The sequence below is a fragment of the Marmota monax genome, unplaced genomic scaffold, assembly GCF_021218885.2.
Source record: "Marmota monax isolate L192 unplaced genomic scaffold, Marmota_monax_Labrador192_F-V1.1 WCK01_AAM20220418_F8-fsc00015, whole genome shotgun sequence".
Taxonomy (NCBI): Eukaryota; Metazoa; Chordata; class Mammalia; order Rodentia; family Sciuridae; genus Marmota; species Marmota monax.
Window position 1 is genome coordinate 18,418,304 of NW_026692194.1, and position 12,783 is coordinate 18,431,086.

The 12,783-nt window shown below is 40.8% G+C and overlaps 1 protein-coding gene across 4 annotated transcripts in view; it reads right to left on the minus strand.

The window, feature by feature from the left end:
- Positions 1 to 12,783, minus strand: part of Ston1 (stonin 1) — a 56,284-nt gene that overhangs the window by 10,034 nt on the left and 33,467 nt on the right. For all 4 annotated transcript variants that reach the window (XM_046424467.2, XM_046424495.2, XM_046424486.2 and 1 more), the window contains 2 exons: positions 9,621 to 11,597; positions 1,361 to 1,563 (listed from right to left, as the gene is read on the minus strand). In XM_046424467.2, the coding sequence (XP_046280423.1) occupies positions 1,361 to 1,563; positions 9,621 to 11,550 (2,133 nt within the window). In that variant the 5' untranslated portion in view covers positions 11,551 to 11,597. The remainder of the gene's footprint in view (positions 1 to 1,360; positions 1,564 to 9,620; positions 11,598 to 12,783) is intronic.

Below are 12,783 nucleotides of genomic sequence, written 5' to 3' on the forward strand. Positions count from 1 at the left end.
CTATCAATAGGAAAAAATCACCAGGCTCAAACATATAGACTTCTAAACAGATGGTCCAAAATAAAGAAAAATCCTGGTATATTACAATGTTATAGGATCACTAGTTGGTGTTAATGATGCCTTATATAAAATCACGTGATTTTAATAGGAATAAATGAGTAGAAAATCAGGATGGCATTAATCATAGCTGAGATTCAACCAACACATATATTTAAAATGCTATTAGTATAAATATTGTCCATGTGCAAGACAAAAAGAAAACAAATTCTAAACAGAACCACCTGTTTGTTAAGCACTATTCAATTTCTGTGATTTGCAAAATATTTTCCAATTTTAAAAATATTTGTAAACAAAACCAGCAACATATGTCACCATTTTAAGATACTATAGGAAATATGTGGGAGATATGCTCTGTGTGTGTTTCTAATATATGTTTAATATATATGTATATTAATATGTCTAATATGTTTCTAAAAAGATATATGTATGTGTGTATATACATACCAAACTTTGAAGATAAAAAGGAAAAATAATAATATATATGAAGGAAAAATAAGTTTATAAACAGATGTAAGTGTAATTCACCTGGCTCAAGAGTGCAGAACTAATGGTGAACACTTAAAACTCTTGTAACAGAGTAACTCAGCATTTCTCAAAGGATGCTCCACAGAATACTAGTCCATAAGATATTTTTAAAATATTTTTTTAGTTAGATGGACCTTTATTTTATTTATTTATATGTGATATGTTGAGAATCGAACCCAGTGCCTCACACATGCCAGGCAAATGTACTACCACTGAGCCACAGCCCCAGCCCTCCATAAGATATTGATGTGTGTTTTATACACACATAACCACCAGACAATAGTCCACAGTCAATGAGTTGGGAAAAATTAGACAAGCAAGCTTAGCAATTTTCTTTTCGTAGGACTTTTCAGAACCTTCATTTAGTTAATTTACTATCCCAACCTTTTTTTTTTTTCATTGAATCACTATGAGAGACACATGTTCCACAGCACATGAGAAATGCTATTCTAACACATGTTCCTCAGAACATCTTGGGAAATCTCACATCATAATTTTTGTTACAAATGTACTTCTAAGATATGAGTTCATTTTAAATGTCCTGTTTTTCATTGAAAGTTACAAACTGTTAATTTGTGTTCTCCAGTATGGAAGGGAAGAACTAAGCTCAGTGGTACTACAAAGTTTCCATGGCCAAACTTATTTTCTAGAGCAAATATTATTACACACACACACACACACACACAGTCACTTCAGAGGGTAAAGCAAATATTTAAGCCAAATCAGGCCCCAGTTCTAGATGGCCCAACATGAACCAAGGGGCTCTAGGATGTACCTGGATGTTGTAGCAAGCTCGCTGTTGAACATGTTTCTGTGGCTGGACATCGCTCTCCATCCCCAGAGACCTGACCTCTGTCCTTGAGGCACAGGACTCAGGCATAGAAAACTGAACAGTAGCAAATGGATACCAGTCAGAGGGGATTTCTTGGTCTGATCCAAGTTCTAGTTTGTATGACAGACAGTGGGGATGATCAGGACCTTGAAGAAACAAAATTGAATGGTCAAAGTGTTTTAATGCCCATTGAACATTTCTCCTGAACATAAAAGGCATTTATTTTTTACTTTAATAAGCAATTCCATTGGCATTATAGCAGTACAAATTCTATTTAAACAAAATGCTATCAAATCTACAATTGTGTACCAAGTAGTGGAAATTCCACCTGCATTTTTAAGTACTAGCTCTAAGAAAAAGTATAATTTTAGCCGGGCATGATGATTCAAGTCTCCCAGCATCTTGGGAGGCTGAGACAGGAGGATCATGAGTTCAAAGCCAGATTCAGCCACTTAGAGAGACCCTGTCTCTAAAATTAAAAAAAAAAAAAAGTCATATATGTGTGTGAGTGTGTGCGCATGCGCACGCGCACACATGAGCACACTAGGGATGTGGCTTAATGGTTAAGTACCCCTGGGTTCAATTCCTGGTACAAAAAAAAAAAATTACAATTTTGTTACTGTTACTATATCCCTACAGAGATTAATTTATCAAAATGTTCCCAATTACAAGTATTACAAAGTTTTTTCTCTACTTAAAAGGTAAGAGTAATGTTTATAACGTAATTATTTGGCCACAATGTGCTTTAGCCCTGTGGAAACCTCTTAAGCTCTTACAAGTAACTCTTAATTCATTCATTTTCTTACCACTCCATTTATAGATAATGCAAAGGTAAATTTCAGCCCAAATTAGGTTATATGAAAAAGTATGATTTTGTTAAATTTGAAGTTTTATTACATTTCAAAAAATATTCCAAACTAAGAATTATTTTTTCAGTGGGACAGATTATTTTTCACTACTGTAATTCTCATTCATCCTTCTAAAAAGCTTTGACTGGAACAGATATAGAGTGCAGAGATGGGCATATTGGCATCCAAAATTTCAATCTAATATTTGTTTTCACTCTATCCAATTTGTCATTTATTGAGCATCTACACTACACCAGGGATCTATGCCAGACCCAGAGAGATACTGGATATACTCAAAGATATTAGGTGGGTTCACATATGTGTGTACATGTATTATAATGGAGTATAAAATATTTTCACTGCAGTAACTTTATAAATGATTCATGATCTTGTTGCCATTGTTCATAGCATCTACATATCCAATGTGGCTGTCTTAAATAAATGTCCGTGATGACAGTAATTTCAAAAGCCAGATGAAATTGCTGTACCACTGACATAAATCAAGAACATTTTCATCAGAGTATAGCTTTAGGCACAAAAACAAGAGTTTAAAGAATTTCACTTAATTCTGAAAAGATAAATTGCCTTTCATTCCCTACAACCTGTTTCTTGTAGAGAAACTAATAGAATTCCAAGGCTGTAAAAAGCCTTGAGAAGTTATCAATCAATTAACCAACAGATGTTCATTAGCCACATCCATAGGAAAACAGTGGCCTCTGAGCACTTCTACCCACATCACTACAGGCAAAGTGATGACTTCATTCACACCCCACCCCCCAGGAGAGCTACAATCCATTATCCTTTCTAGACTCTGGCCACAGCCAGGATGCACAAAGTTCATTCACACTTAATTCAGTCCTATGATGGCAGAGTGATTAAGAATCCAACCTCTGCACCCAGACTACCCAGAGGCTGATCCAGCTCTGCTATCTAAGAGCTGTGTGATCCCAGGAAAGTTACTTACTTCTTTGAACCTTGGTTTCTCCATTTGAATGAGGGTAATGATAACATGAGCTTTAGATGGTTTTGTTGTCAGAATCAACCAGTTATATACACACAGAACAGGGAAAGTAGTGTACTCCAGTGGTACAGATGTGCTGCACATGTATTATTAATTTGACAAGTACTACTTGATTTTTATATCCAATATTATTATCTAATTATTATGACTGTGCTAATAAAGAAACTGTGAATTCTACATAGAGTTGAAAATTATACCGGAGATGATCTAATTTTTTTAAAAAAAATTTTGACTTGTAGATGAACACAATATCTTTATTTTTATTTATGTGGTGCTGAGGCTTGAACCCAGTGCCTCACATATGCTAGGCAAGCACTCTTCCACTGAGCTACAACCCCAGCCATAGAGACAATCTAATTTGAGATTCATATTTTATAAGGAAAAAAATAGGGGAAGTTTTTAATAAAAATTTAAGAAAAAAAATTAAACCCAAGATGAAGATCTCATATTTGTACAATGTTAGAAATAAAACCTACCTACTTTTCTAGGGGAAACAAATCGTGAAAAATAAAACCACTTTTTCTCTTCAAGTTTTCTGGGATATTTTTCCTGGCTTTTGGAGTACTCTAAATACCCCATAATGTTTACTAATACACTCCTTAGACTTTGAGCTCCACGATAATGGCTATCCTGGCACGTGGAGCTTAGCTGATTATTTGTCAAGTTCACAGATAAATGAATGAAAGATAAAGGGAAATCCCGTCATCTCAGTTCCGACCACTAGGGGGCACTCCGGGGCTTTGGTACTTGTTACTGTCACAGCCCAAATCTTAGGTCAGGAAATGCACATCACAAAATCTTCTTAGGTCTGTTTTGATATCCAGTTCCCCCTAAACGAAAATATTTAATATCTGAAACTGAATTGTTGAGGGTCCAAAGAAACGAATAATACAAGGATGACACACCAAAGTTCCTATGGCAGAGAGGCACAGTGGTGCACTCCTTATAATCCCAGCAGCTTGGGAGGCTGAGACAGGAGGATCACGAACGAGTTCAAAGCCAGTCTCAGCAAAGGTGAGGCGCTAAGCAACTCAGTGAGACCCTGTCTCTAAAGAAAATAGAAAATAGGACTGGGGATGAGGCTCAGTGGTTGAGTAACCCTAAATTCAATCCCTAGTATCAAAAAGAAGAAAAAGAGAACTATTGGTAAGAGAGAGAGACATGTTTGCTAATAGACACTCCAGCACTGCCATTATTACCCTTTCCAATTCTATGCCACTGTTTACACCGCCTGTGGCTAATCAGGGTTCTCATTCTCTTTCTGGGACTCTCTCTCTCTTTCCCTGCTCCTTCCTCTCTCTCCCCCAACAAGGCCTAAGCTCCTAGTTCTCCTTCCCACCTCAGTGTGATGAAATCTATGAGCTCCCCGCCCAGGCCAACCTTTGCTGTAAAGGAACAGTGAGAATGGAAGAGCTGGTAGAGAGACATTTCAGAGACCTGCAGCTCATCCCACCTCTCCTGAAATCGCAGGGGATTTCACCAATAGGAAAGGTTAAGCCAGGCTCACAATTTCCCAGGAAGAAAAGCAAAAGCAAAAATATTTTTAATTAGTGCATAGTAGACTAGTTCATATGTTCTCCACCAGTTTCTACAAAATATCTAATAGTAAAGGTTTTTCAGAAACTGGTTTGGAAAGCATGATATTTAAAAAAATTTTTTTAAAGTCTTGTCCTCTAAACACACAAATCATATAAAAAAGCACACCGAAAACTAGAGATGACTTCTAGGACCCAGCTACTGTGTGTGTGGTCCACAGGGCCACACCAGCACTTGTTAGAGATACAGGAGTGTCAGCCCCAGCCCCAGAGTTGGCCTCCATTTTAACACGGTGGTTCATGTGGAAGCTTATTAAGAAACACTATCCTGAGACAAAGGCTTCCCCTCAGTCCCAATCTTCCTCTGCCTCCACCTCTTCTCAAGAGGCAAATCAGACTGCAGCCTACCAGGCACTTTCCTGTTCTCTGCATTGTCCTTCTCCCTCACATAACCAGCCCCCTTGGACCTGCACTGTCCTCTCCCCACTCTGACACAGCCCTCTTCTCCTTGTCTGGACCTTGATCTAATCTTGGCACCCAGATCTAATCTTCACCAAAGCTTTGATCCCTAAGGATTTGCTCAGACCACTATCACTGTACAATTGACTGAAATGCTTGTAAAATGCTATTCTGTATGGGCTTGGCGCTCTGACAATCTCCAGAAAGAATCCCTGAGGGCCAAGATCAAGTCCAACCAAAGTCCATTCTTGTAATTGTTCTCATTGAGCCCAACTGCTGGTAAATACCAGTAGGAAGTGACTAACAGGCCTCTAGAAGACAGGAACACAGGGAGCAGGAGGAATGATCTCTGCCTAAGAGACTAGATAGGGTTTCACAGGACAGTGACCAGGTCAGTAGTTCTCCTGAGCCCTGGCTGCAGTAGAAAAGCTTTTCACAAACATTAAAAACTGGTCCTCAGCCCCAGAGATGTGTTAGGGGCTTAGGTGTGTAGATGGGTACAGGTTGAACATCCCTTATTTGAGATGCTGGGGACCAGAAGAACTCCAGATTGCAAGTTGTTTTGTTTTTGTTGATGATGATGTTTTTTGGTTTTTTTTAATTTCATAATATTTACATAGACATAATATCATTGGAATGGGACAAAAGTCTAAACAAACTTCATTTATGTCTCATATATACCTTATACATATAGCCTGAAGCTAATTTTATACACTATTTTAAATAATTTTCTGCATAAAACTGAGTTTCATGGAATGGAATTTTCCACTTAAATGCTCAGAAACTTTCAAATTTGGGAGCATTTTGAATTTGTGGATTAGAAAAGTTCAACCTGTATGTTTTTAAAGCTCTAATGTGTCTAACATGCAGCCAGAATGGGGAAGCAGACTATTCACTCCAAAATGGGGAAACAGACTATTCACTTATTTACTTATGTGGTAAATAAGTATATTGATATCCAGTCCCCCCTGAACCAAAATATTTAACATCTGAAACTGAATTGTTGAAGGTCCAACGAAACGAATAATACAAGGATAACACACCAAAGTGTGGTTACTGGGAGTACTGGGAATTGAACCTGGGACATATACCACTGAGCTATATTCAAGCCCTTTTTATTTTTTAAGACAAGGTTGCAGTAAGTTGTCCAGGCTGACCTCAAACTTGCAATCCTCCTGCCTCTGCCTCCAAGTAGCTGGAATTATAGGCATGCACCACCATGCCCAACACAGACTTAATTTTAAAAAGGTGAATGATTGACAGATCCTAGGCTATCTCAGCTAATGGCAACACCATTCCCCACACCAGACACCCTGACTTTGTCCCTCCTGCCTTGCCCCCATGCCCAATCTGTCATCATCTTGGAGGAACCTCCTCTGAATTTCCTTATCCTTCCTTGTCAGCCTCCCTGTATCTATAACCTACTCCTGCATACCTCCCCTGCACTACACACCTGCCTTTCCAAAATGGGGTATGATACTGTCACAGTCATACCTGAGGACACCTCTGAGGACTTGGTGACAAACTCCACACCCCATAACATGGCTCACAAGATCTTCATGTGCTTCTTTCTTCTCCTACCACTCCCCAATTTTTAGTAATTACCCACCTACAGGCCTGTGGTTCTGCTGTTTATATTCTGAGTGGAATCTGCTGATAGTTCTGTGCCAAGCTTAACCACCAGCTCTTGAGTAAAGCCTTCCCTCATACCCAGGCTTATCTCTCTTATTTCTGGGATCTCCACTGTGCATGTGTGTGCGTGCTGGAATAGCATACTTCTCCCCAGTGCACCTGGGGGGTTGCTCCTGGGTCTGTCTCACCTGCTACACTTACACATCTCTGGAGAACAGGGATCATGTTTGTGTATCTCCCCAGCATCCAGCACAGAGTCTGTAGCTGGAGGAAATTTAGTGGGTCTGCAATGAAGGAATGAGTCCTCCTCTCAAGAAATTCTTGTTGATTCCATCCATTATCTATACCATTCATGCTAGGAAAATCCAGTGTTATAACAGGATTATTTTCACAAGAAACTTTATATGCTGGTTCCACTTCCAAAATTAAAAAAAAAAAAAAAAAAAAAAAGTATGAGTTCAGTTTGCAAAATAAGTGGCGGCCCTGGCCAGGTTAAACTGAGTGCTTAGTCCTTTCAGTTCCTCCAGGACTACCTGCTCCAAGCAGGTTATTGAGTGAGAAGGACAGTGCAGAGAAGCAGCAGGATGGTCTCCCTGTCTCTCTGCTCCCAGCTGGTGAAACCAGCAGGCTGAGCTCTGCACTCCTCTCTCAGATGCATAATCACTACCACAAATCTATGAAAAAAACATGTTTGATCTTTTGCTCCAACAACCATCTCTAGGACCAACAGAAAACTCCGGGAGTTGAGTTATCAGCCCTCAGGGGAGGCCTCTGGTTCTAGGAGGTTCCAGTAGGCATTCCAGCCTGCCTGCCTTCCCAGCTTTCTTTCTTTTTTTTTATTTCCTTTAATAAGATAAAAGCCAATATATCCTGATTTTGTTTAACCCTCACAACCTCAAAGTAGCACAAGTAGCTTTCACAAAAGATCACTGAAAACCTGGTTCCCAAGATCTTCTACTTGTTTCCCTGGCATGCAGACAATGTGAGAACCATTCAACTTGCCTCAACAGACTAGTTATAAAAGAAGGCAGGAGAAGATCTCTGTGGAATACATCATGGAAGATTCTGACCTTCTCATCACACTGGAGTTGGCCAGAAGGTGCAGTCAGAGGCTATCCATTGGGACCATGCTAACCCAGCACTCCCCACCCTGCCTGGGCCCCAGCTAACCTTGCTGGGGAACAGACTCCCAGCTAATGTGGGAGTCACAAGAACACTGAGGGGTGGAACACAGCTTTAATGAAGGAGAAGACTACAGTGTGGGGACTTCTCTTCTGGACAGGGACCTAGGTTCCTCAGTCCTCCAAGTCTATGTCTCTCACTTGCTGATCTTTGTCTGTAGCTCAAGCTCTAGTCAGTTGACAGATGTCACCAGAGAATTACAAGTCATGGAGAAGGTGGTCCACAGCCACCCGGGGAGCACTCCATGCTGCCCCTCTATCCACGGTAGCTGGGGCTTGCTCTTCCTGCTTTAGATCATTACAAAGTCTGTAGGGAAGTATACACTGCCCTGCAATGAGATTCACTTGGGAGCTCTCTAAACATGATGGTACCTAGGCCCTTGCCCTAGGGGTTCTGACTAAATTGGCACAGAGCAGGGCCTGAACATCCAGATTATTTACAAGCTCTTGGGACATTCCAACTTATGGTCAGGTGTGAGAAACACTATCACAGGGCCATCCCAAGTAAAAGTTCTTCTTCTCAAATCCACAGGCTGGAGAGTTCTCAGATGAGCTTAAATTTCCCTAAAGGACTAGAGCAGCCATGAGCTATTTGGAAACAGGGACCAGATCTTACCCAGCTTTACCCTCACACTTGCTACTGCACTTGGTATACAGTAAGTGCTCAGTTTGACGGAATACATGAGTGAATGAATGAGTGAATGAATGAATGAATGAGTGCATCAACTCAGATCTCCCAAACCTGCCCAAATTCACCTCCATAACTAGAAAAATAACTTTTAAGAAAGGAATAGCCCTAATTTCCAAATTTCCCTTGTTGTTTCATGATATCAAGCCCACTACTAACTTACTATTCTAAAATGAATGTGGGGCTAGAACTGGCTTTTCAAAATTCTGACCTTCTAGATTGCTTGCTCTGCAGATTTTTAAAAATAAACTGAATTTTTAATACTTGGATTGTGTCTAATTCTAAAACAACCATTTGAGATAGTTAAATAGGTAAATTCAGCCCCCCAAAAATCAATTTGGTTAAAAAAAAAAAAAGTAAGCCAGTCTTATTTCCAAGAGCAGGGAGGGAGCAAAACCTAAGGAGGAAGCATACTGGCTAAGAATTCAAAAAAGTTCAAGTGTACTCATGAATGGCAGGTCTTTAAAGATTAATTAGGGAATCTAAGCTATGTTAGAAACATTTTTAATATTTGATGTTGACAGGTTGATGTCAAAAAGCCCAAGGGTATGTCTGCATATTTTCCCTCATGCACCATCCACAACAAACTCCTAGCCCAGGATCCTCTCTCTTCAGATATTAAGAAAGATGTAAAAAGTTAAACTTCTGTGGTAGAAATAGGCCCAAAAGGAAACAAATAAACCAGCTGTTGGGCTAACTGTTCCCTTTCCCACAGGTCTAGGTGAACTGGCCTCAGCTGACAAGTTACCATCTGTCTCTGCCTGGTTGCAACCCAAGGAGAAGGGAAAAAACATTTATGTTATTTCCTAAGAAAATCAACTTAGGTGTTGAATATTTACTTGAATTTTTATCAGGAAGCCGATCTATCTTCCACACCACAGCCCGGTAGGCACTCTCATATTTGGCTGACCCCACAGTGACCTGAATGACAGGTTCAGATTCAGGTTCATGTAAACTCCCCAGACAGGCCCTGCGGTTCATTTTGGCTTTCAGGGACTTCTGCCTCTGGAGGTTCATGGTCCAGAGAGCCTTGATCCACTGAGACGGGACAGGAAAGTGTATCATTATATTGTCACAGCACCTCAAGGAAGTAGAGTGGGATGGCCTCTGAGCCAACGGGGCCATGTTGACAAAGGCCTGAAGTTCCACGTAGGCGCCTTGGACAACCACGATGGACTTCACAGAAAAGGGAAGCTCGTCCCCATCATACAAAGTCTTAAAACGCATCAGCTCAAACCGGCAGGCATCAAGAGGGACAAACTTAACGATTCTTGACTGCTGATATTCTTGTCCTTTCACACACTTATGAAAATGGTAGTCAAGAATCTCGATCCACTTCTTTTCTGGATCTTTTTCAAAACAGCATTCATCTTGCTTTTGCAGTCCAAGGTCATTCAAGGTTAAAAAGCACTCCACATTCCCATTCACAAAGCAGAGGCAATGGATTTGAGTTATGACAGCACTTTCAACCAATTTCCCATCCTCTTTTGTGACTTTACCCCAAAAGTTGTCCACAATTTCCAGGGAAATTTCTTGCTCCTCATAGTTCTTCTTTGGTTTGGGAACGACTGGCAGCTTCAGCAGCTCCTCCTCCACAGTAGTCAGAAAGTCCAGGAAGTCCCGGTACTCTGTGGACCCCAACTTCAACATCTGCTCTACGTCTGGTTCATGAACGACTTCTGTCTTAGAATGGTATTTCCTTTTTTCTGTGTAAGACACATGTTCAATCTTCACAGTATGGATTTTCCCCGCCACACTAAAGTTCTCAACTTTGGGTTCAGAAAGTCTGCAATGTGGGTCAAGCTGGAACTCTTTGAATGGCTTCTCCAAGCCCTTCTCATAATACATTTGCAAAATTCCTCCGGGTAAGACTTTCAGAAAAATTGGGCCCCATTGCCGGGAAGACATCATGTTCTTCTTTTCAGGGATTCTCAGCATGAAGGACCATCCGGCTTTGGGCTGACTCCTGAAAAGCGTATGGGGGACAAAGGAAGAGATAGAGTCTTCGGCATAGGGACACTGCGCAGACAAATTTCCAAGAGGGTCTTGGTGCTCGGCTGACTGGAAGTGTTCAAGCTTCTCACAGATGTAGTCAAGGGAACATTTATTTAGGCTTTTTTGATCCATAGGCATCTCCCTGTCTCTTGATGAGAAAGTCTTTCTGCTTCCCAAGGGGTCAAAGGTGAACTGAGAAGTGCTGCCTTCATCTTTCCAAAATGGACTTGAAAAAGCGCAGTCCTCCTGAAAATACTGAAACTGGGGAGCATCACTTTGCAGACCTCCACCTTCAGCCTGCTGAGGACTCGTTTCATCTGAGAGACCCACTCTGGGAGCTGGAGGTGTACATGAGGGGTCCTTAGGTACGAAAGCCTGGGAGACACAGGTGGACTTAGTAGACAATAAGGAGGAACCTGTTCCTGCTGGCACAAGTGGACAGTTTGGAGAAGATTCTGGAATGGGATAAAGGACATGAACCCCTGATTTAGGGATGCTGGGAAAACCTGGGAAGTCTTTGGTTGGTGTAGAAAGGGGAGAATTACTTGGAGGTCCCGGACTAAAGTAAAAATCAACAATGGGAGAAGACAGCGGGGTACTGCTGGTGGAGGAAGGCCCACTGGGAAATTCTCTGAGACCAGGCAGGTTCAGTTTAAGTCCATTTGGTCTACAGACACTTTGATTCTCCAGAGGGAAATTCTTGGACTTTGGAGAAGACTGAAAAGCAGGGTCGTCATCAAAGGTGACCCAATTGCCTGGGTTTGTGGAGCACATCTTCAGGAGGAGGCTGTGGCCTTGTCAAGGAACCAGATATGTTGTCTCTGTTCAAGGAGAAAGAGAAAATAGGCATAGAAAATAAAGAGGAAAAAAACAAGTTACTAGAGGTCTTTAGTTATGAAAAACACTTGGATATACAAGTACACATAATTACTGAGTACAAACAAGTGTTTAGAGATGAATTCTTTTAATAGCTGAATGGATATTATATTTTTAAAAATGATCCAACTGTAGGCTGTCTACAGGAGACTCACTTTGGTTTAAGAATACATATAGGCTAAAAGTGAACAGATGAAGAAGGATACTCCATGCACCTGGAGATCAAAGTAGAACAGGGAAGGTAGTAGCTTAAATCTAGAATGTCCCCCTAAAGGCCAATGTGTTAGGAGGCTTGGTTCTCAGCTCCCTGTACAAATGAGAGGTGATATAGCCTTTAGGGCCTAGTGGGATGAACTAAGATCACTGGGGGTGTGCTCTTGAAGGAAATTGTGGAACCCCATTTTTTCCTCTCTCTTTTTGCACCCAGCTGAGATGACTGGGCTTCCTCTTCCATGTGCTTCTGCCATGAGATGCTGCCTTGTCACAAGCCCAAAAGCAGGGGCCAAGCATGGACTCAAACCTCCAAAATTGTAAGCCAAAATAAACCTTTCAGATTTTTAAGTTTATTATCTCCAGTATTGTATAACAGTAACAGAAAGCTAACACAGGGGGCCATATTTATATTAGATAAAACAAACTATAAGTCAAAAACTGTTAGATAAGACCAAAAGAACTTATAATGGTAAAAAGGCCAATTCATAAGGAGGCAATAACAATTATATATGAACCCAACATCAGAGCAACAAAATATATGAAACAAACATTGACAGAAGAAAGAAACAGACAGCTATTACGGTTTCAATATTAGGTGTCCCCCAAAAGCTTCTGTGTGAGACAATGCTAAAGAAACTTTAGAGATGAAATGATTGTGTTATGAAAGTCTTAATCTAATCAGTGCATTAAATCTCTGATAGGGATTAACTGAGTGGTAACTATAAGCAGGTAGGGCGTGGCTGTAGCTGTGGCTGGAGGAGGGGGTTCCCTGGGCTGTGCCTACCATGATATTCTGCTTCACCTTAAGGAATGGAGCTAATTGTCTATGGACTGAGACCTCCGAAACCATAAGCCCCAAAATAAACTTTTCCTGCTCTAATTGTTCTTGTCAGGTCTTTTTGGTCACAGTGGTGAAAA